The sequence below is a fragment of the Miniopterus natalensis genome, chromosome 2 (assembly GCF_054644295.1).
Source record: "Miniopterus natalensis isolate mMinNat1 chromosome 2, mMinNat1.hap1, whole genome shotgun sequence".
NCBI lineage: Eukaryota > Metazoa > Chordata > Mammalia > Chiroptera > Miniopteridae > Miniopterus > Miniopterus natalensis.
In genome coordinates, this window is record NC_142082.1 from 121,732,866 (window position 1) to 121,758,703 (window position 25,838).

Sequence of the window (25,838 nt, forward strand, 5' to 3'; positions counted from 1 at the left end):
CAGACATCAACTCAAGTTGAAGCATGTTTCAAGTCCTGAGGTAGTTTTCTCCCCCACTGGTGCACAGGTCTTTATTGTTGGGTCCATAGGGAAACTTATCAGGGTAAATGTCTGTTTCCGGGACTGATTGTTTATTGTTCACCAGGACAGGAATTATACTATGTTCTTTTTTTTTTTTTTTTTTTTTGCATTCTCCGTTCAGCTCAGGGGGTTGTGTGTGTTCAATAACTACATGATTGATTGATGTTCACTGGGGAGTATTATCAAACAATGATATGTTACAGCACCATCATTTAAGCTAGGAAAATTGTTTCAAGAATGGAATTACCAAAAGTATAGCAAGGGAGACTACAGAAACACTCATCTTCACTGTGTCCTTATTAAGTGACAGGCAGTTTACACTTATTTTCTCCCTCTTTCTTTCTTTCTTTCTTTCTTTCTTTCTTTCTTGCTTTCTTGCTTTCTTGCTTTCTTGCTTTCTTGCTTTCTTGCTTTCTTGCTTTTTCCCCCTGATTTTCAGGAATTTTTTATTTTATTGAATTTATTGGGGTGACATTGACAGTATTTAAACACTAAGTAATTTGTGTAAGTTACATCTCTTGTAAATAACAGTGCTAAAATTTAAACTTTGGTTTGTTAGTTTCTATAATCTGTGCTCTGTTGTATCATACAATATCATCTTCTTGCAAATTGATTATAAATTACAATATTTTAATGCTTCTTTTGCTATTAATTCACTGCCTTTTGGATGTACAAATATCTTTTAAGACATTATAACAGTAATTTTATACTTCACACAGAAAATAAACTCTTCCAACATCAAGTAAATCTACTTTCAACAGATACTTTTCAACGTTCAGACAGATAACATCAAATAATTTCATTCAACAGGTTGCTTACGTAGAAATCTAGAATAGGCAATAACAAATGCCACAGGGTAAGATACTTTTAGTATCTAAGCAGCTCTCCTTAAATATCTTCCAAGTAAACACTATCTTTAAAAACTTTAAGCAGCATGTTAGTCATGGAGAGTAAATATGGCATATTATTTATAACTCCCCACTCCCATGCCCATAGCACACATGACCAATCAATCACAGAACTTTCCTTCCTGCTGCGTCCTGTGTTAGCCTCAAAATCCTTGGCCAGGATTCAAGCAACACTTATTAATAATAATAATAAAAGAATAAAATTGAAAATTATTTTCATCTCTTCTTTAAGCTCTCATCAAAATATTGTTAGATTTGAATGGTTCAGTACAGGATTTTTGTAGAAGATTCTATTTCTGTTGTAGTTATTTTAGCAGTGGACTTCCATGCAGAAGTAAAAATTACATAATCGTATTCCTTAGTTTTCATTCTCCAAAACATAATTCAGCCTAGGCATAAAGTAATGTGCATCATTAAAAATCAGCAAAACATAATATATGAGCCTCACACGATCTGTCACTCTTTTTTTTTTTTTAATCCTCTCCTGAGGATATTTTTTCCATTGTTTTTCAGAGAGAGCGGGAGGGGGAGAGAGAGAGAAACATCGATGTGAGAGAGACATATAGATTGGCTGCCTCCCGCATGTGTCCCAACTGGGGCCAGGGATGGAGCCTGCAACCGAGGTACGTGCCCTTGGCCGGAATCAAACCCCGGACCCTTCAGTCTGCAGGCCGACACTCTAACCACTGGGCAAAGCTGGCTAGGGCAATCCGTCATTTTTTATTTCCATGGCTGCTAACAAGTTTATTCTAAAAAAATCTTAGTTGAGACTGTTGATATTTAAATTGTCCCGACTGTTGTTTAATTACAAATATTTTTTTAAAAAAAATTTTTCTTATTCATTCATTACGCAAATATTCTTTTAACTCTGACTGTTTGCCCAGGTAAGAACCTAGGGAGCCACAGCAACTTGCTAAGGAACTGGGCCCTTCTCCTGACTGCAGCAGGAATACCAAAGGTTTTCACTGTGGAATAAATGATGACTTCTCAGATTAGAGAGATTCTTTTCTTAGATATGTAAAGGTAGAATTGGAGGAGGAAGGGCCTAGAGACCAAATAGGACATCACTGCTATAATTCAGGAAGGACTTAATGAGCGTCTACATGAAGGCAGAGGCACAGAAAATAGAAGTAAATTATTAATTAGAGAAGTTATAATCACGGGCAAAGAAAATGTAGAAAAGGGAGGAATCTAAGTTAGCTCTAGGGCATCTGGCTTGACTTGCACAGTAAAATTATATAGAAGCAGTGTGTCGTAGAATGAGATTGAACATCCTTGGTATAGTGTATAAAGAGAAAAAATCAGGTCTTCACTTCTCTGTTATGTCACTAGTCAAATTGTGAATGAAGTAACAGGAAATACTGGGAAGATGGATATTCACAAGTGACTAAGTCCACTTTCATAGTACATATGAAGTAAAGATCACTTTATGATATTATAATGGTTCTCTTATAAATAAATAAGAATACTTTTGGATGTTGAATAAATAAATAAATAAATAAATAAATAAATAAATAAATAAATAAGAAATTGACTTCATGCCCTTAAAGCTTTTATGGATAGACACAAATATTGCAAAATTTTATTTAGTTTTGTGTTTCTTTATTCTAATAAGCATATATTCATTCATTGATACAATCAACCAATTAATGAATCATTAAAAAGACTTGCTGACTGTCTACCTGTATTGGGACTACGCTGGAAAGATTTAATTTGGAAAAATTAGTTTTAAACGTGTAGGGATTAGTTATTTGCTCTAAGGATAACCCTTAAAACCCTTCCTAAAAACATATAAATTAATATTTAATGGAAATGGAATTTATTTCAAGCTTAGAAGGAGAAACACAAAAATATTAGGCAGGTGGGCAAAAAGTGATACATTCGAATATTTACTTGCTGTGGATCATTAAATTGAAATGCCAGCAGCAAAGACATAGTGTATTGGTTAATAGCACAGAATCTAGAACTAGACCATCCTACCTGAAGACCAGCTCATCTGTTCTCTGCCTGTGTCCTCATCAGTTAATGAGGACAATAGTTTTACCTACCTCATGGTTTTTATGAGGACTACATGACAAATCACTGAGAAGGGTGTCTTGTACAAATAAGTGTTGTATGGTTAAAAAAAAATTCGGTGGTATTTGTTAGGTGGGCCAGGTGCAGAAACTAAGGTACAGAAACTCACCCAGGCAGGAAGCCCCCAATGCCTAGCAAGGGGTGAAACTGGGAAAGCAAGAACTTTGTCCCCAGGATGGCCTATCCTCCCCCAGCATATCATTGGTCATTCAGTTTAGACCCCCTGAGCTTTCCTCCCTAAAGATAACATCTAGGCCTCAGCTGTATTTCAGCTCCAGGCCCAGAAAAGCTGTGAAACCAGACAAGTGATGCTGTAGCTGCCTCAGGACCAGAAACATTGATTAATAACCTCCTGACCAATCAGTGGAGACCAGGATGCTGAAGGAGCACCCCTGGAAAGCTGCTGAATATTCTATTGGCCCTCCTCTGAGACCTCCCCTGAGATTCCCACCTATAAGAAAGAGATAAATATGCTCAGGACACAGGACCCAGCACATGCTATCCCCCACCACCCAGGGGAGCGCGCCAGCGCCATTTCCTTCTCTCCTCCGAGGGGACCCCATGAGACTTGCAAAAGGGGACCAAAGGGCAGCGGCAGCTCGTCCCGGGTTTACCCCCTGGACCTGCTCCAAGGCCCCCCTTTCTCTCTCTGGCTCCCCAGGGAGCCACAGCAGCCCAGCCTGGGCTCTCCTGTTGCTTCTTCTATCCTAGGCTCCTCCTTGTTTCACTGTCCCAAGTATATTTTGCTCCCATCATGGATCCAATACTGTTTGGCTCAGCACTGTGTAGCCCTTCCCTTTGGATGCCGCCATCCCCTTTTAATAAAGTTAATTTTTCTTTATTCACCCGTCCAGATGGCTGTTTAGCTTCAGATGTATCTTTGAGAGCACGTGAATGCACTAAGGCCCCATAGGAGGCTCTATAAATATTCGGGTGAATTTAGTACAACATAAATTCCTATATTTTTCAATGCCATGACAGTTAGTTACCCTGCTCTCCTGAGCTTGGTAGTCTTACCAACACCGCATCCTTCAGTTCTCACCTGCTACTTTTGAGATTATTGTTCTTACTCCACAAGCATGGACCTCTCAGTACAGTGGTTGAGCTTTAAACTCTTGCTCTCAGTCTTCAGGTCTGGGACCTTGAAAGATTTCTTGAAAGTGACTACAATGAAGTCTTATCCTCTCTCAAACCTTCCTGGATATTAAAATAAAATACTATATAGCTTCTAAGCATATCACTCTTCTTTCTTGAACTCAGCAATATAAATCCCTAAAGGTCCCAATCTTATAAAGAATAACTAGAAATTGTCCCAAAATGACATTCAAGAAACCATCATTCCCACAACAATACACAGGGTGAGCCTCAGAAAACAAGGCATTCTTCAACAACAACAACAACAATCTGCCTTTAAGAAGGAAGCAAACAAGCTACCATAATTGAATATATTGCAAACAAACAAAAGGAACATTCTGTAGTTCACTCACTTTACCCATAAATGTAGTCACCGGAGCTTTGCTCTGAGCCCGCCTTTCTCCCCCTAGCTTTATACCATTTTCTTGAGTAATCTCTTCCATTTCTATTGTTTCAATCAATAAAACACGGCTAAGCTAATGTTCCCAGGTCTTGGTCTCTGGCCCTGACTGCTGTCCTGGGTTCGAGCCACACACCAGAAATGGTCGTCCGGCTGAAAGATCAATTTCATGACCGCCGGAGCTGAACTTTTTCTCTCCGGCTCCTTCTTTTCCCCCGTTTTCACTCTTATGTTATTGTTTTATTCTTTATTAAAATGCATTACTAGTCGATGAGTCAACAAAAACAGACACATGATGATCTCCTTGCACTCTTATCTCCAAACAGTCCCCAAGTCCATTGCCGCCAGGCCCTCACGCCTGTTAACAGTGAACTCTTCACTCTCCTGCCTCTATAGCTGCCTGTCCCTCCCTCTCCTCTCCCGAAGCACATCTTTTCTCTACCCCGTTACCAAGCTTTTGTTCCTCAGTTACAAATGGCATTATTTTTCCTCTGTTAAAAAAAATCCAAGGCAGTTAAATTCAAGAAATAAGTCTCAGCTCCTAGACATAAGCATCCCGAGTCTCCAGAAACTGATCTCTGCTACCTCTTTATTCTTATCTCTCATCAAACCCTGTAGCAATTTAAACACAGAGCTATAGTAAATTCTTTGACTCCTTTCATTAAGAGGTGAGATCTTTGTCTCACCCCTATCCCCTTAAATGTGGGTGGGCTTGTCATTCCTTCAACCAATAGGTCACCACACAAGAAGTAGCATGTCCCTGAGATTGCTCTGCTGCAGAGACCCTGTGTGGTCACTAGTCTGGCTAAGCTGCCAGACACATGAAATAAAAAGTTACCTTAGAAGAAATTGGGGGACATCTGTAATACTGTCAAGAATAAATAATAATGACAATAATAATAATAATAATAATAATGAAAAAAAAAGTGGATTCTCCAGCTGCAGATGTTTGGCTTCCCAGCAGTTCCCTCTAGGGATGTGCCCTGTCTGATTCCTAGGCTCACAAAATCCCTAATAATAAAAAAATGGTTATTGTTTTGTGCCACTATATTTGTTTTGTTGTTGTTGTTAATTCTCACCCGAGGATATTTTTTCCATTGATTTTTAGAGGAGTGGGAGGGAGGGGGAGAGAGAGAGACAGAAACATCGATGTGAGAAAGACATATCGTGCCCTTGGCTGGAATTGAACCTGTGACCCTTTGGTGCTTGGGCCAACACTTTAACCACTGAACCGCATGGGTCAGAGCTGAGTTTGTCTTTTTAAACAGTAATAGATACCCTGAACATACTTCTAGTTAAATTTTTTCCTTGGCTGAATAGTTGCCATTTCCTGACTGGGAAACGGCATTTCTTTCATCAGTGCCTTGGAAGGGGCTCTTTTCTCTAACAGTGACCACTGGGAAACTCCCCTCTGTTATACTAGTTAGCACACCTGCTGAATGATCTGGTTAAATAGGCCCTCTGACAGAGTGTGGGCAATTTGAAAGTTGAAACATCACCGTTTCTCAGCCACATATCAAGCATAATTCTTGGCATGTAGTGGGGTCTGAATCTTTATTTGTGGAAAGGCAACATTTGAACTTTCAATCACCAATGGAAAAAAACCACTGGGCTCTAATGTAATATCTAGAGCATCACCAGAAACAGTATCATGTTTCATTAAAACATTTCATTTCATTGCCATTCATTAACTATGCCCAACTGCACAGTGATTGGTTAACACATAAAAAGCAGGCACAAAACAGTCATTCTTAAAATGTATGTACTTAATACAAATCTAATTGAATAAACTATGCTTATCAGAGCAAGATAGAGCATAAGGGCAATTTTTCATATTATGTAGATTTTTATAACTCTACCTGTGTTAAGAAATTTTATAGAAAATTATTTTAGAATCATCCTTATCTCTCCCTGATCTGTCGACCTTCAGTCTTGATGTCACACAAACACATCATGAGTTGAAATTTCTATATAGAAACCTTATACAGTCAAACATTTAGTTCTCTTGATTCCCAAAGAAAGAGAAAAATGTGCTTAATTATAACATCAATATTTGTCCTTTTAATAGCACTATACTCAAGGCACCAATGAGGAATACAAAGAAAGAAATCCCAGAATTTGAAGTAAGAAATTTCTTGGGCATGGGGTTTAGTGAACAACTTTACCACCTAATTGTACTTTTCTTTTACAAGATATATTACAAGGTATATTAAAAAGGTAGGCATTATTTCCTTCAAAATTCAGGATATCACTTGAGAGGAAATTAGGATTAAGTTATCCGAGATATACTATAATTAAAGACATGGGAATAAAATTTTAAACTGAGAATTTTTAGACACAACAAACTTTGAAGACAGTGAAGCACGTTCACTAAAATTTTAAGACTTTAAAACTTAAAAAATTTGACAGATCAATTGAAATAGATTTCCTTATATATCCTATGACTGTTAAGTGTAGAAATGAAACCATATATTCAGAGTTAAGGTGTGAAGAATTCTTTTAACCAAATTCTTCCTTTAGTATAAAGATTTCTCTTTGTAGGATCCTTGTGCAATGTTATAAAATGGCAACTGACAAGCTATTGGCTCTAAGAAAGAGGGAGGTGTTCGGCTACTTTTACAAAAATACTTTTGTATCTCAAAACTATGTATATTCCTTCAAAAATATTTAAGACATTTTGTGACAATTATACTCCCATCAGAGAAGGTAATAAACATACTTTCTCCCTAAATTTAAATTTTGCTGAGACTTTGCTAAAAACAGTTATTGCCTAATCCATACATGAGTCAGGAACTTCGCTTTCATTCACATGTGTTTCTCCTTTAGTGGCTGGGTGGCTGAAATATCATCCCCATTGTATGCGAGACAGGTTACTGTGATAACTTATCCCATTAGTGAATTATGGTATGTAAATATGTTATAACCTCTGACTTAGCTTAAATTTCAACAGACAGTTAATAAGGCCACCTGAATGGTCTGCTTTCCTGGGATCTCAAAACAGTAACTAAAGAGGGAGATCCCTGTGTAAGATATTCCCGCATCAAAGTCTCATGCTCTTTTAAGAATGTAGAATTTCAAGATAAAGAAGTCAGGAAACCAGGGTCATATTTCTTTCACAACGTTACCATAAATTACATTTTCCACAGTGCCTTTACTTAAACGTAACTCAAAACATGCTGTTTCCAAGAATTTTTTCATTTACAATTTTCAGTATGGAGTAAAATTGTATTGTAATGCATTTAGTACTCCATTACAAAAGTTAACTTTAATACAACCACCTTCAAAAAAACTGCTCCTGAACACCAGTAGGCAAAGCTATTTTGTTAAGCTGAAAACTTAAACAAACTTTGGCAAAGACTACCCTGATTAGTGAAAAATATGGATTAATACCTCTAAAGACTTACAAAGTATTGTAGTAAGCACAAAATATGTTAAGCTAGTTCTTAGTTCATGAAAAATACCTTTAATTATCATACTTAGAAAATAATTATATAAATGGATGTTTTAAAGTGTTTAAAGACCAATTAGAAAGTCAATTTTATAGAGTCCTTATCATTGGGCTACACTCAGTTTACGGCGAAGTAAATGTCATCATCGGGACAATCAGGCTCATCTTCTTAAGGGGTGGCTGGTGTCTCGAGACATCCGATGGTGAGCTTTGGGCCAGAGCCTGCCCCAAGCCTTGCAGGGAGAGAAGGCTGGTTTCGTCATGCATCTCATGAGACTAAGAGGCCGCTCCCGGAGCCGGAGGCAGTAGGGGCGGTGAGAAGTGGGAGCACAGGAAGCAGGAGTGAAGAGGCAAACGCTGCCAGGTGCTTTGCAACCTCCACCAATGGGTAAAATCTCACTGGCAAGACTCAGCTGCAGGGAAGTGTAAGTCCCTTAAATCCAATTCTGTGCTCACCCCATCACCCTCTAAATATGATTTGGCTTTCCACGTAGATCTGATTATAGGAACATAATTCAATGACATACTGACTTGATGACTATGGTTTCTGTGATGGTTGCATTTTCCATATTAAGTCAATAAGATGAAATTTTGAAGTACAATCTTTAGTGGAAAATATTAATATTTAATAATTTCATACTGTATAAAATTTCAGGTATATTCATCAAGTCTATAGTACCAGTGCTCTATTCGAGAAGAGAGTGACCCATAAATACTAAAAATAAATAGAATCAAATAATTTCTTATGCTCAGGAGACAATGTTCATAAAATGTATAAACAGGATATCCAAATGTCCTGTGGTAAAATGTTAAAGAAATAAAACACAAATCAGTTATCCTGAATCACACCCTATGATGGTACACAAATCACATTAAAAAAAAAAAAGAAAAAGAAAAAAAGAAAAAAGATTTGGTAGCTGTAAGACCAAATTATAAAAAAAATGGCTCACTATTGTTTTTATCTAGATATCTATCCCAAAAGCACAAGTCTTAAATTCTCTAAATCAGGAGTCAGCCTAATACTGGAAAATATATATTATATTCTCACAATTCCCTTGGAAATATAAAATATAATTATGCTATTTTCATTTTCCACCTGGAGAAACTCTGTTCAAGTAAATGATTTTTATTTTGTTAAAGAAACAAAGTTATCAGAACTAAGAATGATTCTGTCTATGCCTTTTGAGACTCAAACTTGGGTGTTATTGGCTTTTCACTCATGTAATGTTACTAACATGTTGATAAAGGAATAATGAAGTTTTAAGTTCACAACATCAAGGATAACAGGATAGGGATGGGGGACATAAAGGGACAGGAGACTGCAAGAGATGTTGGAGAACTGAAAATAACTGGAGTAATGTTAAAGGAAAACACATCGTAAGGGAAGCCTCATCCTAGTGTACACCCGGGGGAAGGATTAAATCCAGGCCAGTAAGGAGGGAAAGTGGACAAGCAAATTGCAGATGAAAAGACAGGACTATGAATAAAAGGAGGATTAACCAAATGTTTGAGTCAATCACTATCAATGACCAGCTACGGCCAGGCATAAACAAACCAATTAATCAGTCATCCAAACAAAAAAAAGCAACTTTAACTATAAAAACTGAGTAATCCCAGAAAAAAAGATGCTGACATAGAGGGGTCCCTCAGTATCCCTGAATGATTCCTCTAAAGCATCCTTCAATGGGTCCTGGCCCATTCTCAGTTATCTATCAGTTTATGCTTACCATTCAATCAAATGTCAACTTTCAACAGACATTTATTGAAGACCTTGAGTAGTAAAGAATCAGAGTGTATGTCTCGATTCTGCAGAACATATTTATAATTGCCATTATATACATACTCCATTGGTTTTCATATTTTTGGACTCAACCTACACTTGGAAAAATCATATGTGTACAAAACAGAATGTAAATTTTATGAAACTTAATAAAAAAATTAAAGTGCAGGTGACTGAGGTTAGAAAATGTGAGTGGATAGGCGAGGCCCACCCAGAAGTGCTAATATCCTGTTTTACAAAACACGAGGCCAAACGATATTCCACAGTTGACCGAGAAAGAATGAAAGGTGCTATTTTATTATATAAAGTTACCAACCTAACTATTACAAGAACAAATAGAGTGAAATTTAGCTGTTAGCAGCACTCCTAGAAAGAACTGTCCATATTCACTATCTCCAATTCCTCCCTCCTGTTGTATGTTGAACAGATTCCGGTCAAGCTCTCACAGCCACTACCCAGTGGAACAGCTCTAGGCAAAGTCTCCAGTGTAAAACCCACTCACGGGTTAGTTCTCAGCACTCATCCTACTTATGTGCAACATTTAATGCAGCTGGGGTCATGTAGGTAGATAGGTTAGAAACATAAACTGTGAGGACCGATTGTCTGGATTTAATTTATGAATTACTTACTGTGAAACCTTCTGCAATTTAATTGATCTTTTCATTTTCAGTCTCCTTATCTGAAAACTAGGATTAATAATATTACCTATGTCATAGGGCTGTTGTGAGGAGTGAAAGAATAGGTGTATAAGGTGCTCAGAATGGTGACTGGAACACAATAGGGGTTACAGATACACTACTACTGTTTCTCTCTCCCTCCTCTTCGGAACACTTCTTTCACTTGCTTTCTAGGAAAAGAAGTTCTGATTTTCTTCCTGCATTGTAGGCTGGCTCTTTTCACTTGCTTCTACCAGGTCTTGCTATGTGCCTGATCTATGAACATTGGTGGGCCCCCAACCCCAGTCTTCAGTCCTCTTTTCTTCATCTACACACACATTTGAGTGACTTGATCATGTCTAGTCTCGTAACTTTTCATAATTTCGGTATGCTTATACTTCCAGAATTTTTGTCTACAGCCTACACCTGTCCCTTCAACTCCAGTCTTGCAATTCCAATTGTCTCCGTAAGATCTCCACTTAGATAAATTTAGCAGAAGTTTCAAAATTGACATGTCGCAAGTGAATATTTGATGTTCTTCCTACCAAACCTGCTCTTCCACATTCTTTTCCATTTCAGTAGAGAGAGGTGGGCAAGGTTTCTAATGTGAGTCAATGTGTTTTGTTTAAGGCAGGTTGCATAATCTAAAAGCAGAAGGGAATATGAAAGTAGTTGTTTGTGTATCTATTATATGCTGAGCATTAGGCTAAAGAGGCATTTTATACACACATGATTTCATGTGCTCTTCTCGATATCCACGTGAGGAAGTTCTCATCATTTCACTATTAGAAGTAAGAGCACTGATATTTGAGTAGGCTCAAATCACTTGCCGGATGTCACACCACTGGGAATTGGCAGGCAGAATTCAAACCCATGTTTGCCTGACTCTACAATAACCCAAACTGTGGAGATGCAGCTTCATCTGTAACAACAGAAGTGTGAATGGTCATCAGGCTTTTTAAACAGGGAATAAACACACAGAACATAAGCACAGTGTGTGTGTGTGTGTGTGTGTGTGTGTGTGTGTGTGTGTGTGTGTGTACATACATTCTTTTAATATTACACCCTCTTAGTTTCCTAAATTGCTCAATTAAAAATTAATTTCCTTCAGTTATTTCTCTTTAGGCATAAAAAGTCATGCCTTTTAAAAAAGATTCATAAATGTCCTTCTGTTGTGTTTGAATTTTAATTAATTCACTGACTTTTTTGACGAGCACACTATAGGCCACAACACAGAGCTGAGTTAAGCAACTAATAGAAGCCAGGTTCCTGAGGGCTTAAATTACAAGCGCTTTCCTGTCATCTTAGATTAAACTTCCTCATAAGCTTCACAAGATTTATGACCTCAGGCTGAAAAGTCGTCCCAGTTTCAGAGTGAATCTCCCAGAAGGAAATGATGCTTCCTGGAAAAGAGAAAGGCAAACGTCTTCTATGGGGAGAGGGCTCCAAGAGCATCGTGTGTGGCAGGGGTCCAGGGAACCCTGGGAAGGGGCTGTGAGGGGAATAGACAAGTCCCTCAAAGAGCATGTTCCCAACGATTTGCAATTTGACTTGTGAGTTCTATAGGAACAAGATCATCTAAGTTGCAAGTGGACACAGTCATGATTTTCACCTACAAAATAAAAGGCAGAAGAGCAATGATGATCTATGGAGGTCAAAATCTCCCCTATTCCTAAAATAATCCTTATTTTAGTTCAGAAAGATTTATCATCATCACTGCCTTTTGCACGTCTATCATCTACCAGTGTGATATCTTACCTACCTCTACTTTTACCTTCAATTATTTTCTTTTTTACATGTTTTAATTATACAAAACATATAAAAGTATTTGCTCACATGATTCAAAGTATTTAATAACTGGATAGAAAATCATTTAGTAATCTGGATCAAAATTAAACTAGAAGCCCCACATTTTAAGGAAGATCACCTCCCTTTTAAAAAAATTTTTAACAATTAAAAATTATGTTTTGCCTATACTATCATCCTAACACCTCATATGTATAACCAGATCTGTACATAAGAAAAATAAATTTTAATTTTATAATTTTCTTTCATTATAATCCTTTACCAGATATTCTTAGGAAAACTGTACATTCATAGTATGCATTCTGCTCATCACTGGCTGTTCTCATGGGCCAGGCACTGTGTATGGTTTCCGTGAAATTGAACTTTCTGCTACCTTTCATGTCAACTACAACTCTAACTGTCAACAAACAATCAAAAAAACACATGTGGAAAAGAATGATTAGCAGAAATATTAGGAATACCTAAGACATATTTACTGATGGAAATTAATTTTCTGATTTTGAAAATTATAGAATTCATTTCCACTTTGTTTCTTAGAATCAGAAATAGTATTTCCCTCATCTCACAGTTAATACCTATATTAAATAACTCTGATTTCAACTCATCACTTTATATAAAAATATTTCTCACATTTTACCAGTTGGTTGGTGAAAGTGTATTTAATACTCCTTTCAAAATAGATAGAACAAACTGGTTTTATCTTTTGTATTATGTGATAAAGCAAGATACATAATACCCATGTAACGTCCTTCTAGAGATCTCTGATATAGAGAAAATCTAAGTTTTATTCTCAATGTATTAATATTGTTGAGAATTGGTGACTTGATTAATCAAGTCTTTACATTCCAAATATAACCAAATATTTCCCCATGTGAAGGATTTAAGAAATTTAAAATGTGAGTCCCACCTTTATTTTCATACAGATCCTACCGTGGATAATTCAAGTGAAATGATAAAAGAGATTGGTGATCAAGAAACAAGATTGCCTTCACATATCATCAGTTTAGATCACACAAACAAGGCCATTTTGAGATTAATTCAGAAGCATGTGCCTTTCAATAGTAAATTCCCCTTGTAAGATTAAATTTTATTGACAAGGGCCAATTTTTATATGAATATTATTTATTAACAAAATAAATTAGTAATCTGGACATCTTAAAGACAATAGTTTCATGTTGGATTAGTTGTAGCATTTATATTTTTTACCAGGCTATAATGAAAATTGTTTAAAAAGGCAGACTATGCTCTATCAGCTGCAAATTAGATACATCATTTCTGAATAACAGAACAGTTATCGCAATGGCTTGTCCAAGCAAAACAAGACAGAGGAGAAAGGAGTTATAAACACAAATGGCTTCAAATTCTCAGTGACCTTCCATTGCCCAAGCACTTGCTGTATCACCCATTTACTTTCCCCAGCACCAAAGTGCTAACAGACTTTGTCGTCTGCCTTCTTATCCCACAGAACTGACCTCGCTCATCAGTGAAGGAACATTATTGCAGAGAGGTAGCAACACAGACAGCAGTGAATTAATGAATGACAGCCAGAAAGCGAAAGGAATCTAATAGCTATAACATACTGATAAAAGACCAAAGAAGGATATAATCAGGGATCAATGAAGAGGGAAGTAAACAGTACCATGCAGCTGGGTAATTTCTGGTGGTTCTGTTATGTATCATTTTGAAACTTAACTGTAGTTCAATAACATGACAACCCAAAAATCAAGAAAATCTTTAATTATCTTTACTATACTAATTTTATAAATACATACAATTATAATTTAAAATGAGTTAAATTGTAACTGTAAATCTTATAAAGAGTTCCTAATTTAAATTGGAAAGAACTATAATACAGATTCTTACATTAACTTATTTCTAAAATAATTACTAAAAACTTACTTTATGGCCCTGGCTGGGTAGCTCAGTTGGTTAGAGCATCATCCTGATAAGCCAAGGTTGCAGGCTCCATCCCCAGTCAGGGCACATACAGGAATCAACCAATGAATGCATAAATAAGTGGAACAACAAGTCAATGTTTCCCTCTCTCTCTCTCCCTCTCTCTTTCTTTCTCTCTCCATAATCAATCAATCAATCAATCAATCAATCAATAATAAAAGAGCTTACTATATGTAAGGCCCTGTGCTAATTCCTTGCACTACAACAGTGACTAAAATATAAAATATTGCTGTCCCCAGATTGCTTACATTCTAGAGAGGAGAAAATGGTAAGAATAAAGAATGAATATAATAAATAAGTAAATTGCAGGTTAGCCAATGATTAGAGTTACAGAAAAAAAGAAAAGTACAACAAAGTACTGCAATGAGGAATGAAGATGGGCAGCTTATAATGTTAAAAGTTTAGTCAAGATAAGCATCAGATAAAAAGTTGACTTGAAGAAGGTGAGAGGTTTAGCCAAACAGCTATCAGGGAAGAACATTCCAGGCAATGAATCAGCTAGCATACATTTCCTAAGATGGGAGCAAGCTTGGGATATTTGAAACCATTGCAAGGCTTTGAGCAGGGAAGTGAAATATGGCAGTTAGGTTCAGTGTTTTTTTATAAGTACTGGCCCATTGAACTCCCAAAACAACCTCATGTAATCAGGGCCATTTTTTATTCTGTTTTGACAAATGAAAAGCTGAAGCACAGAGGAGTTGGGTAAGTTGCCCTAGGCCACACAATTAGGAAGTGGTTAGATTGGATCTAAGTAACATGTAGAGCTCTAGTTGCTCCTTGAACAGGACACACACCCATGCACGCATGCTGGCCTGCTGTGTTTGCGCGCACGCCCACAAACACGTACCTGCAAGAGTGGAGAGGAAGCTGAGAGACTAGAGGAAGGTTTGTTTCCTACTTTCTATTCCTATTGGCCCACAATTTATTTTATTTTCCATTGTATATTTTACTTGTTAACCTTTAGATCAAAATGTCTGTTTAAATGAAAGATGCTCAAATTATTGAAAAGTGGTGTTATTTTCAAAACAGCAAAGCCAAATTAGCAATTCTTAATGTATAAAATAAATATTGTGAAAATATATACAGTTCTACCTATTTATTTTAAATAAACAAAGAGAATATTATCAAAACACTCATACTGAATTGTAACAATATACTTTAATTTTTAAAAAAGTAATCTACAGAAAAAAGAACATTTTCTGGATAAATATCCTGAATGATATAGCAATTAACCATTTATACTATTTATTTGGAAAGAGCTTTGGAACCAACAGAAAGACTTCATAAATTATGATTTATGACTCATATCTCAAGAGAATGAAGATAAATGTGTCACTAGGATTCTTTTTCTACATTAATTACCTTGGTTCTATTAGATACAATATTCTTTTGCTATGTATATTATCACTACAGGCTTTTGAAAAATGTTGAAATACATTGATTGTTATACGTAAGCCCACATAAATTCTAATTCACAGATGGTATCACTACACTAAATCTATACAAATGGAAATAAGTATTGATGTCTGAAATACAATATTCTCCAAACCCTATATACATTTATTAAAATTAAGACTTGAGCTCCTCTATATCAGGGTCCTAAGTACTCTACATGTATTAAATTATCAACCCAAAACTAATTAAATCCAATTTAACAGAAGAAAAATATTTAAGTCCCTATCTCGGTCTTAAAGGACACTGGTGAGAAGAATACTTTTCATAAACTTGCAATGAAAGAAATAAGACAGCTCTCCCCCAAATGATGTACAATTACCATGCCTATTATATACAGCTCTGTATTTTAAAATATCATACAGTTTCATAGCAGCTATGCATATCCAGCAAGAATAGAAAAAAAAAATACATCTCTACCAAATGGTCGTAACCATGGAGAAATTCTGGGCAGGAAATTACACATGGCAGATACAGAAATAGAATGAGGGAAATCAATGACAAATGAAATTCCATATCACTTCCAGAGTCAACATGCTTTGTATAACACCACTTTACTTCCTATATTTTTTCAGCTACTATTCTTGCTTCTTGTCAATTCAAATAGCTTAAACCAAACTCTAGGAAATATTATTTCTGGCAGTTTTCAAAATCTAGATAGATCTCTTTCTACCAACCATCCCCCTGAAAATTAGTAATAAATTAAAAAAATTGTTCCTTTTTTCTCTACATATATTCTTAAGAAATCCAAAGAACTTACACCATAGAGAATTTTTATTCACTTTGACTCCTGAGCACTTTCACTTGACATCACAAGAGCCAATTAAACACCAGCACACCCGCATTACTGAGTAATGAGAAAGACCCCTTATTACTCCGTGGACTTTGTAGTACTGCTATATTTTTTCAGTGAAACTATAATTTTCGTTTATTGATTTAATACTTAACTAATTAGGAAAACCTGCCAAAGGGGATAGACTTTACATAGCTACATAGAGAAAGAGATATTGGTTAAAATGAAGTGAGAGCTGGTTGACAGATTAAAAACAAAGGGATTTCTGAACTCTTGAATATTTGACAATAAGTGTGGGGTGGTTTGTGAATATATTTTGAAGTTTCATTTTAACTTTTTGAGTCAATGTTAATTACCAAAAAGAAACTCAAGGTAAATTGAGTATTATTAGGTTTCAAGCTTGGTTTCTCAGATGGAAAAAGTTAAATATTTACATATGTTTGGTATGTGTATATATTTTTAAAGACAATGAAGAGTATCTTCATATTGTACATTCTCCCTCCTTAAGAAAAGTCATCATAGCTATTTATGCAATAGAGCTAACTACGTGCTACCCTCATCATTGATGAGGAACAAAGGAGAGCTTGCATGAAACTCCTCACCTTAATTTCATTCTGAGATCACTGTTTGATGTGTCAGCTTGGCTAGGTTTATTCAGTCCCACTTATTCAACCAAACCCCAATCTAGCTGCTGTGGATGTGGCTGGAGTCCACAGCAGTTGCCTTTAATACGTTCAGCATTTCTGCTCTACTTTTCCTCTGTGGAGATAGCTATCTCATATTTGAGGTAAGCAAGTTTTCTTTTTTTTTGCTTTTTTAAGTATACTGTTGTTATGTATTTAAGAAGAGTTTTTCAAACTATGCATTCTTCACATTTCTTGAGTCAGAAGTGGTGTAAGGGAGATTATTTTAGATACTCTGGGTGGGTCTGATTCATCCCTTGAAAGATCTCAAAAAGCAGGACAGAGGATCCCTTGAGAAGAAGCTCCACCTGTGCAGACAGCACTTTCAGCTCATGCTGCGAGTTTCAGCCTGTTCTTCCCGCTGAGCCGCTCTTAGGATTTCAGCCTTGCCTAGCAAGTCCCCACGAACATGTGAAATAATCGTTCACAATAAATCTCTTAATATGTGTCTCTTACTGGTTCTGCTTCTCTGGGTCAACCCTGACTAATATAATTCCAAATTGGGAAGAAAAAAAAAGCAGCAATGCAAGAGGAAGGAAGAGCCATGATTTGTTAGCACCCCACCCCAGGCTGTGTCTACATGCACCAACAGACTCAAGTCAGACAGACGGATGCATGTGCGTATATAAATACACACGCACACTCACACACACGAGCTCACACCAAAAACAGTACGTTTCCAAACACTCAAACTCCTATGTTTTTCAGATCTGACATTTTTGACAGATTTAATGACTAAATCAATCAAAAGCATCAACAAAAGATACCTACACAATTGGAGACTAGGATTCAATAGCACATTCTAAATAATACGGTGATTGGCGGAAGGAAGAAACTGCTATGTTTCTTAACAAGAAAGGCAAATCATATACTTTGCTACAAACCATAATCATCTTTAGAAAACAAACACAAATACTTCACCTAAAAAGTGCTGCGTTGCTCATCCAACCAAAAGAAGGGTGGTTTTAACTTCTATAACATTCGTCAAATAATCCCATCCCATCGATAGTACTGCATAAATATATTCTTCAAAGTCACAGACAACAATTTGTTAAAAACAAGTTGTATCTGCAAACTGATTTAAACACATCCCCGGTCCCCTCCTTACCTGGACTGCATATCTTGCTGGGCTTTGGCCGGGCCGGCTTCTGCCTGAGGAGAGGCGTGAGTGACCCGCTGCTGGAGCTCCACCAAGGACTGGTAATACTGCTGCTGGTGGTGCTGCTGCTGCTTGTAGCGCGACAAACTGAAAAACAGCCCTAGGATGGCTTTTAAGTTTCCATTTCTTATTTCTGCATCAAAGGGAAAATATAAAAACAGTATTATATGAAATGAATGTGGTTTTTATTTTTATATCTTTACAAATGAAATTCTAGATGCCAGTCTCCTAGGCTGTGTCTATGAAGATAGAAATGCAACTTGATTCTCTCGGTAACAGATTCAAGCAAATCTGAATTTCTGAAACATGTGAACATTTCCAAAGACTTGGAATTCCAGGAAGAAAGGGAAGAGAGCAAAGTTTCCTTGAGTGATGCTCTTTGCTGACCCTGAGCTACAATTTTTCTAGAGTTAGCTTCTTCCTGGAAATGGATGGGCTCTCTGTCTTGTGCTAATCATTTGATTTAGCACTGCTTCGCTCACAAATACACACAGCTGTCACCAGGCAGTGTGGCTATAAACCGAAGAAAGCAAGCCACTTCAATGTCTTTGCCCTGCATTATAAATACTGAAGGGGTGGGTGCACCTCATAATAGAAATTGAATTTATAGCAGGCAACATTCCTTCTAAATCATCCATAAAACAAAGTATTAAAATATATATATATATATATATATATATATATATATATATATATATATACACATATATATATATACACACACACACACACTCCAAAAAGCTTAGTGCATCACAGGTACCAATTTCTAATGGTCCAATTATTTTATTTTTAATTCATGGTATATACCAATAAATAATAAAGATCAATTTACTTATGACTTTAGACAACAATTGGGTAAATGCAAATAAAATTCCTAATTCTAAAACCTGGGTCTCCTGTGTAAATTTTTCTAATACTAAATAAAAAAAAATAAATGCACAAAGCAAGCTACAATCTGACTACAGTTTTCTCTTGTAGTAATAATTTTAAAATTAGGAAAAGAGATGGAAGTAAAGCTTGAAATAAGGCCATGCAACCAGCATTCATATTTTAAATAAAACTTGCTATTGGCAATGAAATACATCCTCTTGTGAGGCCAAGGTTTAATGCTTCCTTTTTGGAGTTTAGGAACATTAATAAACTATTTAGACTTCTTGCTCTCTGATAGTTTATAATGTCATACAAACAATGCAGTGGAATTACCCATATAAAATGAGGTAAAACTCTGAGTTTTTCTTCTATTTTTTCACCCAAACTTGCCTCACAGCTGCATAATACAGAAGAGTTGGCTTAATCAATATGAGGCTATGGTGAGAAAGTATTTTCTGAAAGAATGATCTTAAAGAGTTTTAAATTTTTTCTTATTTTATTATTATGCATGTTTAATTAATTTAGAAAGTCACATACATATATTTTAGAAGATAAAAAATCAATAGTTTAATGTTAATAAAGAATGTTATGTGAGAAGGAAGATCTGTATCTATATCTATTTTTATCAGATAGATCGATATAAAATGGTAGCATTTTTAGCTTGCTTTTAGCCACTTAGAAAGTAAATTATCCTAAGGAATTTTATCAAATTTTATTCTAAGTAACAGAACCACCAGTGAGGTTTGAGCCTAAGTTTGTTGGTTATTGAATATGCAATTTAATATTAGACATTATAAATATAATAAAAATGTGAAACAAAAGAAAATTTAAATATGGAAGAAAAGTTGGGAAAAGTCAAACTAAATGTTCATTATGTTTGAGAAGCCACACAACCCTCTTTTTCCAATGGTAACAAAATTTTAAAAACTTAGAATTGTCTAATACTTCTAGTATCTATGGGGAAAAAGCCTTTTCAGAGCAAATAGATTGTACTAGAAACATTAACCACACTAAATGGCCAAAACATTTACCAGTAGCTAGCAGATTTTTTTAGATTATAATTAATATTCTAATTAAAATTGCTTGCTGTTGATGCAGGTCTCAAAGGACTTGCTTTCATAACTTTAGCAACTGGTTTTTGTTAGTAGTGCTTAAAAATTTTTCCTAAGTATGTACGTAGAAGAAAAAGATTCAGAAAAAAATGACGGAACCAGTTCAGTCTTTTTCAACTTTTCTATACTCAATTTTAGTGACAATCTTTTAAACCTTAATGACTTTAAAGCCTCTGTATACAATGGTTATTAAATATGGTTAGTGATAATTATTTCAGAGCTTATGATGACTTATTTACAATTATCAAATATTTAAACTAGAATTACAAACATGGTCATATTAGAGAAATGTTACTGATAAAATATTTGAGCATTAATTATACTATTTTTACCTGTATTTAGGTCCAAATATCACCCAGCATTATCTACCCACCCATTCTTCTAGTTAAGACTTTAAACATACTACACACTGGTACTCTCATATAGATGTTTTGTTAAACTCCCCCTTCCCCATAAACTCAGTAATGTAAAGAGGAGTTAATTAAAGCATGCATTAATAACCACTGCATTTGTGTTTCTATTAGTTTAGAAACTTTACTCATTTCCTTTATTGTACTGAGGAGCTATGAACCCTCAATTTACATTTCTTGCATTATGAAAAAATCTCTTACAAACTTGTGTATCATTTGTGACATTTATGCTTTTTCTTACCTTCAGCAGATAGACCTTGGACATTTACTCCTCTGGCTGCTAGAAAACTAAGGCAGACATCAACATTTTCAATCTGTAACAGGAAAAGCAGTGAAAAAGTCACTTAGAGGATTATTTTTAAATAAATAAATGAGCTAGAATGAAACCAGAGAGAAAGAATGAATACTTTACATTCATTTCATACTAGAGATCTTTACCAGAGTTTAACTAGAATTATTTTGGCTAATTGCAGAATGAATATAAAGCTTGCATTGTCCAGTTTGGTACTTACAAACAATTCATAAAGGCCTGATCAAAAATGGCATTCTTACAGATTAGCAACCCACCTACTTAACATAAAGCCCTATGTTTAAGATTCACAAGTGAGATTGCTTCACAAATGAGCCCCAACTAAACCATCCATTCAGGAAGAGGCTGTGGCTTGTGTGTCTTGGAATGTTAGGATGTGGGTATTTGAGATCCAACCAGTAATATTTGGTAAGTGCGCCTAAAGATAAATAAGATGGACAAAGGGTTGATATGTCATGAGCAGAATGGAGCACATTTTCATCCTAAACCACAGCAAATCTTTATTTTAAAAACTGTATTTGCATCTCTACAGTTGAATAATTCTTTGATTAAATATAGGTATTGTCTTTGTAATTTGAGTAATGCCATGGCTTTTAAATAGGTTCAATATGATAACCAGCTTGTAATAACTTAGCATGACAAAAAACACCCAAAGGCTGATTTAGGTTGATCCACAGGTTGATCTCAATATTGGCCATGGTATTCCACAGCAAAGTTAAACACGTAGGTCTTTTAAAAAAGGGTGTAGGGAACTAGAAAGTTTAAGTTCTTTATGAATCACCTTCCTGGGTTTTTTGGTATTCCATAAATCTTGAAATTCTAAAGAGGAGATTTAAAGTTAATACTTGGCAAAGTATTGTTCTCTGTCTCATCAGATTCTCATCAAAAACTATCCAAGAGGACATACAAAGTTCTGCCAATTCCTTCTCTAGCTTAGTTTCAGAGTAAGGTCAAAATGTCCTTTAAAGAAATTTAAAAAAAAGAGATTCAAGAATCTGTCCTGCCCGGCCAGGTGTGGCTCAGCGGTTGAGCGTCGACCTAGGATCCAGGCGATCGGGGTTCGATTCCCGATCAGGGCACATGCCCGGGTTGCGGGCTCGATCCCCATTCGGGGGCGTGCAAGAGGCAGCTGATCAATGATTCTCTCATCATTCATGTTTCTCTGTCTCCCTTCCTCTCCCTTCCTCTCTCTGAAATCAATAAAGATATATTTTTTTTAAAAAAGAATCTGCCTTATAAAATAGACAACTGCTCGTGTTCCTTTTTAAATGTACTTTTGTGTAAAATTAAAATAATGATATCCAACGAGATGGTCTTTGCTTCAAAATCATCATAGCCAGGGTATACACTATTCCCATGAAAAATGGGAGCCGTTTTCCAAAACAGAAATTTCCTTTCTAATTTCATAATTATACATTTATCTTGACCCGTGTATACTCAGTAAATATTAGCATATCCATTGCTAAATCAAAAATTGGATTTCAAATGAGGAATAGAGTGTGTATTGAAAATAGCTATATTTATTCATTTTAGTGTTGAATAAAATATTTTCCCAAAATGTAGTTTTTAATTAGCACAACTTTTTATTGAACTCATACATTTTAAGCTGTATGTTTTATGACACCGAGTTTTTGAGCATTTTCACTATAACGCTGGTATAATGTGTTTTAGGAAATGTACCTGGAGGACTTTTTCACAATATTAACAAATTTATACCTTGTTCATTCACAGGTTTCTTTAACTTTTACTTATGGACATTTAATAGAAATTATATTTAGGTACTAAATATGTAGGTATAATTAATATCAAGTTTATAGTTGTTGATTCATTTTAGACGACAGCACCAACACAACGATTAACAAATTCATTCAGCAACTACTGACTGTTTAGTATGGGTAAAGAGCTCTGCTAAGGAGTAAAGGGATATAAAAGTTAATTATAAGGTCTTTGCCTATGTGAGCCTGTAAACAGCTGAAGAGCCGAAAACAATTCATAAATTACCATAACACATTCCAAAATAGAATTACAAACAACACTGAGAGGCAGTGAAGAGAACGGACTTACTAATTTCCATTACACATCTGGGGAAAGCTTCACAGAAGGTGCATCATTTAGACTAAAAAACGAAGTCCGATTTTGAGAAAGTTAGGAGTCAGAAGGAGGGGCCCGGGCATGCCTAGGGGAGCAGCTACGAGCTAAACGCTCACAAGGATGCTTGAGAGTAGGTCATGCCAGTCTTTACTTTCTGCAACTATGTTTACAGAGCTGAATTTAGCCTGCAATTGAAAAAGCTCTGCTGCCCCTTGGATTCTCTAGAACTACTGCAATATAGAAAGTTAAGGGACTGCAAGCCAGCAGCAGGCACCACAACTGACAGACAGAGTCCTCGCTATGGGCACAGTGCGTCCCAGGCCGGGCCCGCCCCGCGCCAGGCGCTGCTGCTCAGTTACACAGAGAAAGTGTGACTTTCTCCGGATGGTGACTTATTTTGTGACTTATGCTATTTTTGATTAACTTACACTTCCTATTTTTCAAGATAAACTTGTACTGTTAGTATCATTATATAAGTTAATTAAATAACCATGATTTCAACTAAAAAAAAATAGATAAGATGGCTCAGGTTAAACAAACTCCTCCCCATCACAGAATTCAAAGTTATATTTTTTAGCTGCAACTTTAATCAAATATAAAGTTGTCTGGTGAATTAAAATAGAATGTAGCAGTATTTTTGCATTAATTAAACTTAAGATGTTGATTCTCATTCACTTAATTATTAGTTCACGCCTTTCTCCCCTCCTTAAAGAATTCAGCCCGTGGCCACCGCAGGTCTTTTCTTTTCATGTGGTAGCTGCTGTGCAGTTTATTCAAGGTTTTATTTATTCCTATGTGAGCAGACCCACTACACTGCTTGCATATAAATAGAGAAAATTACAATGTAAAGGACTTGTTATCCCTTCTTTTAGAGTAATTTGTGGCTGGCTGAAGCCTGGCTCATTCTGCAAAGAAAGAGAGAACTTCCTCTCCAGATAATTCCGCTGCTTCATGGAGTCTATTCCAAGGAAATAATTAGACAAGTGCTCCAAGGTTCACAAAAGTACTGCAAGGTTCACCAAAAAAAAAAAAAAAAATTACTTATAAGGTTATTAATAATACCAAATATTTAAAATTAACCTAAATATCCACAAAAGGATGCTTGCCACTGAAATAAACCATGGTAGAGAGTAATCCAAGACGGCAGATTAGGAGGAACTTGCACTCACCTCCTCACATGACCACATTGAAATTATAACTAAATGATAAGATAACCAACTGAAGACTAACTGAACAGTCTTATAACTAAGAATTTACAGAGGAAGCCACCTCGAGACTGGCAGGAGGGGCAGAGACACGACAAGGGCTGGCCCAGCACCCACATGTGGTGGTTGAGAATCCAGAGGGATACCTCAGCTGCAAAGTTTCCCCTCTCCCCCAAGGAGTGCGGGGTCTCCACCCCATGCCAGGCTCACCAGCTCAGAGTACCAGTGCCAGGTGAAGAGCCCGCAGAGCATCTGGCAGTGAAAATCAGTGGGGATTCTGTCTGCCTGGGTGAGATGGGAGACTGCTGGAATCCCAGGTGCCCTCCTAACGGCAAAGTACACAAAATCTTGCTTGCAGGTACTCACCCTGGCTCCAGCGAGAGGAGGCAGAGGGTGCCAGAGTCATGCAGGGAGAGCACGAGCTGTGTGGCTTCAGGGAGAAGGTTGAAAAGACAGCTGCCAATGTCCTTGTGTTGTCTCTCTCTCTCACACAGCCCACAGATGTCATCTTTCCTGGGTCCAGCATCCCTTCCTATGGCATCTGCCTTGGGAGCTACACTAGCCCCACCCTGACAACTCCCTGAGGTCCCACCCTCCTGGCCTACATTTCATTTCTTGAAAAACTCTCAAGGAATTCCAGGCAAGCTGAGATGGGGGCAAGGGGGTGTGCCAGAGACACAGAAAAAGACTGAATTGTGTGGCTGTAGGGTGAAGACCACTTTTCCCATGCCTCCAACCAGTGCCACGGTTCCTGTGTTGGGACTGCTCCCCAGGCATTAGCCTAGAGCTGCACTAGCTCCATCTGATGACTCCATGAGGCCATGCCCCAACATAAAGGTCTGAAGGCCACAGGTGGGTGGTGGCTGGCCTCAGTGTACCCTGAGGCTTTTGTTGAGTGGCCTCAGACCCAGCCCTGGAACTGAGATGGAATCTATATTAACCTGGTGAACACCACTTACCCTTACCTAGTGCTTCCCTGAGAACCTGCATCAGGCAGCTGATGTGCTGCCCAGACTCTTTCAGTGGCGGAGCCTGAAGGGCTGCCGGCAGGCAATGGCGGGTCTTGAGGTGCCCTGGGCCTTCTGCTGACTGGCCCCAGGCGCAGGACCGGTGGCAGCCAGCCTCAGTATGCAGCTTGGCCCCTCACGTGCACATTCAGACACACATGTTAAAAGGGATAGAAAAAGATATTTCATGCAAACGGCAACAAAAAAGCTGGGGTAACAATACTTAAATCAGACAAAATAGACTTTAAAACAAAGGCTAGAGTAAGAGATAAAGAAGGATACTACACAATGATAAAGGGAGCAATCCAACAAGAGGCTATACCTTTTTAAACATTTATGCATCCAACAGAGGAGCACTTAAATATATAAAGCAAATACTGATAGACATAAAGGGAGAGACTGACAGTAATACAGTCATAGTAGGGGACTTTAACACCCCATTGACATCACTGGATAGATTTTCCAGATAGAAAATCAACAAGGAAACAGTGACCTTAAATG

The 25,838-nt window shown here is 36.8% G+C and overlaps 1 protein-coding gene across 3 annotated transcripts in view; it reads right to left on the reverse strand.

The window, feature by feature from the left end:
• NAV3 (neuron navigator 3) overlaps positions 1–25,838 on the reverse strand; it is a 314,747-nt gene that overhangs the window by 195,687 nt on the left and 93,222 nt on the right. For all 3 annotated transcript variants that reach the window (XM_087814524.1, XM_016199414.2, XM_016199413.2), the window contains exons 4-5: positions 20,966–21,038; positions 18,282–18,465 (exon numbers count right to left, since the gene is read on the reverse strand). In XM_087814524.1, coding sequence (XP_087670650.1) covers positions 18,282–18,465; positions 20,966–21,038 — 257 coding nt within the window. The remainder of the gene's footprint in view (positions 1–18,281; positions 18,466–20,965; positions 21,039–25,838) is intronic.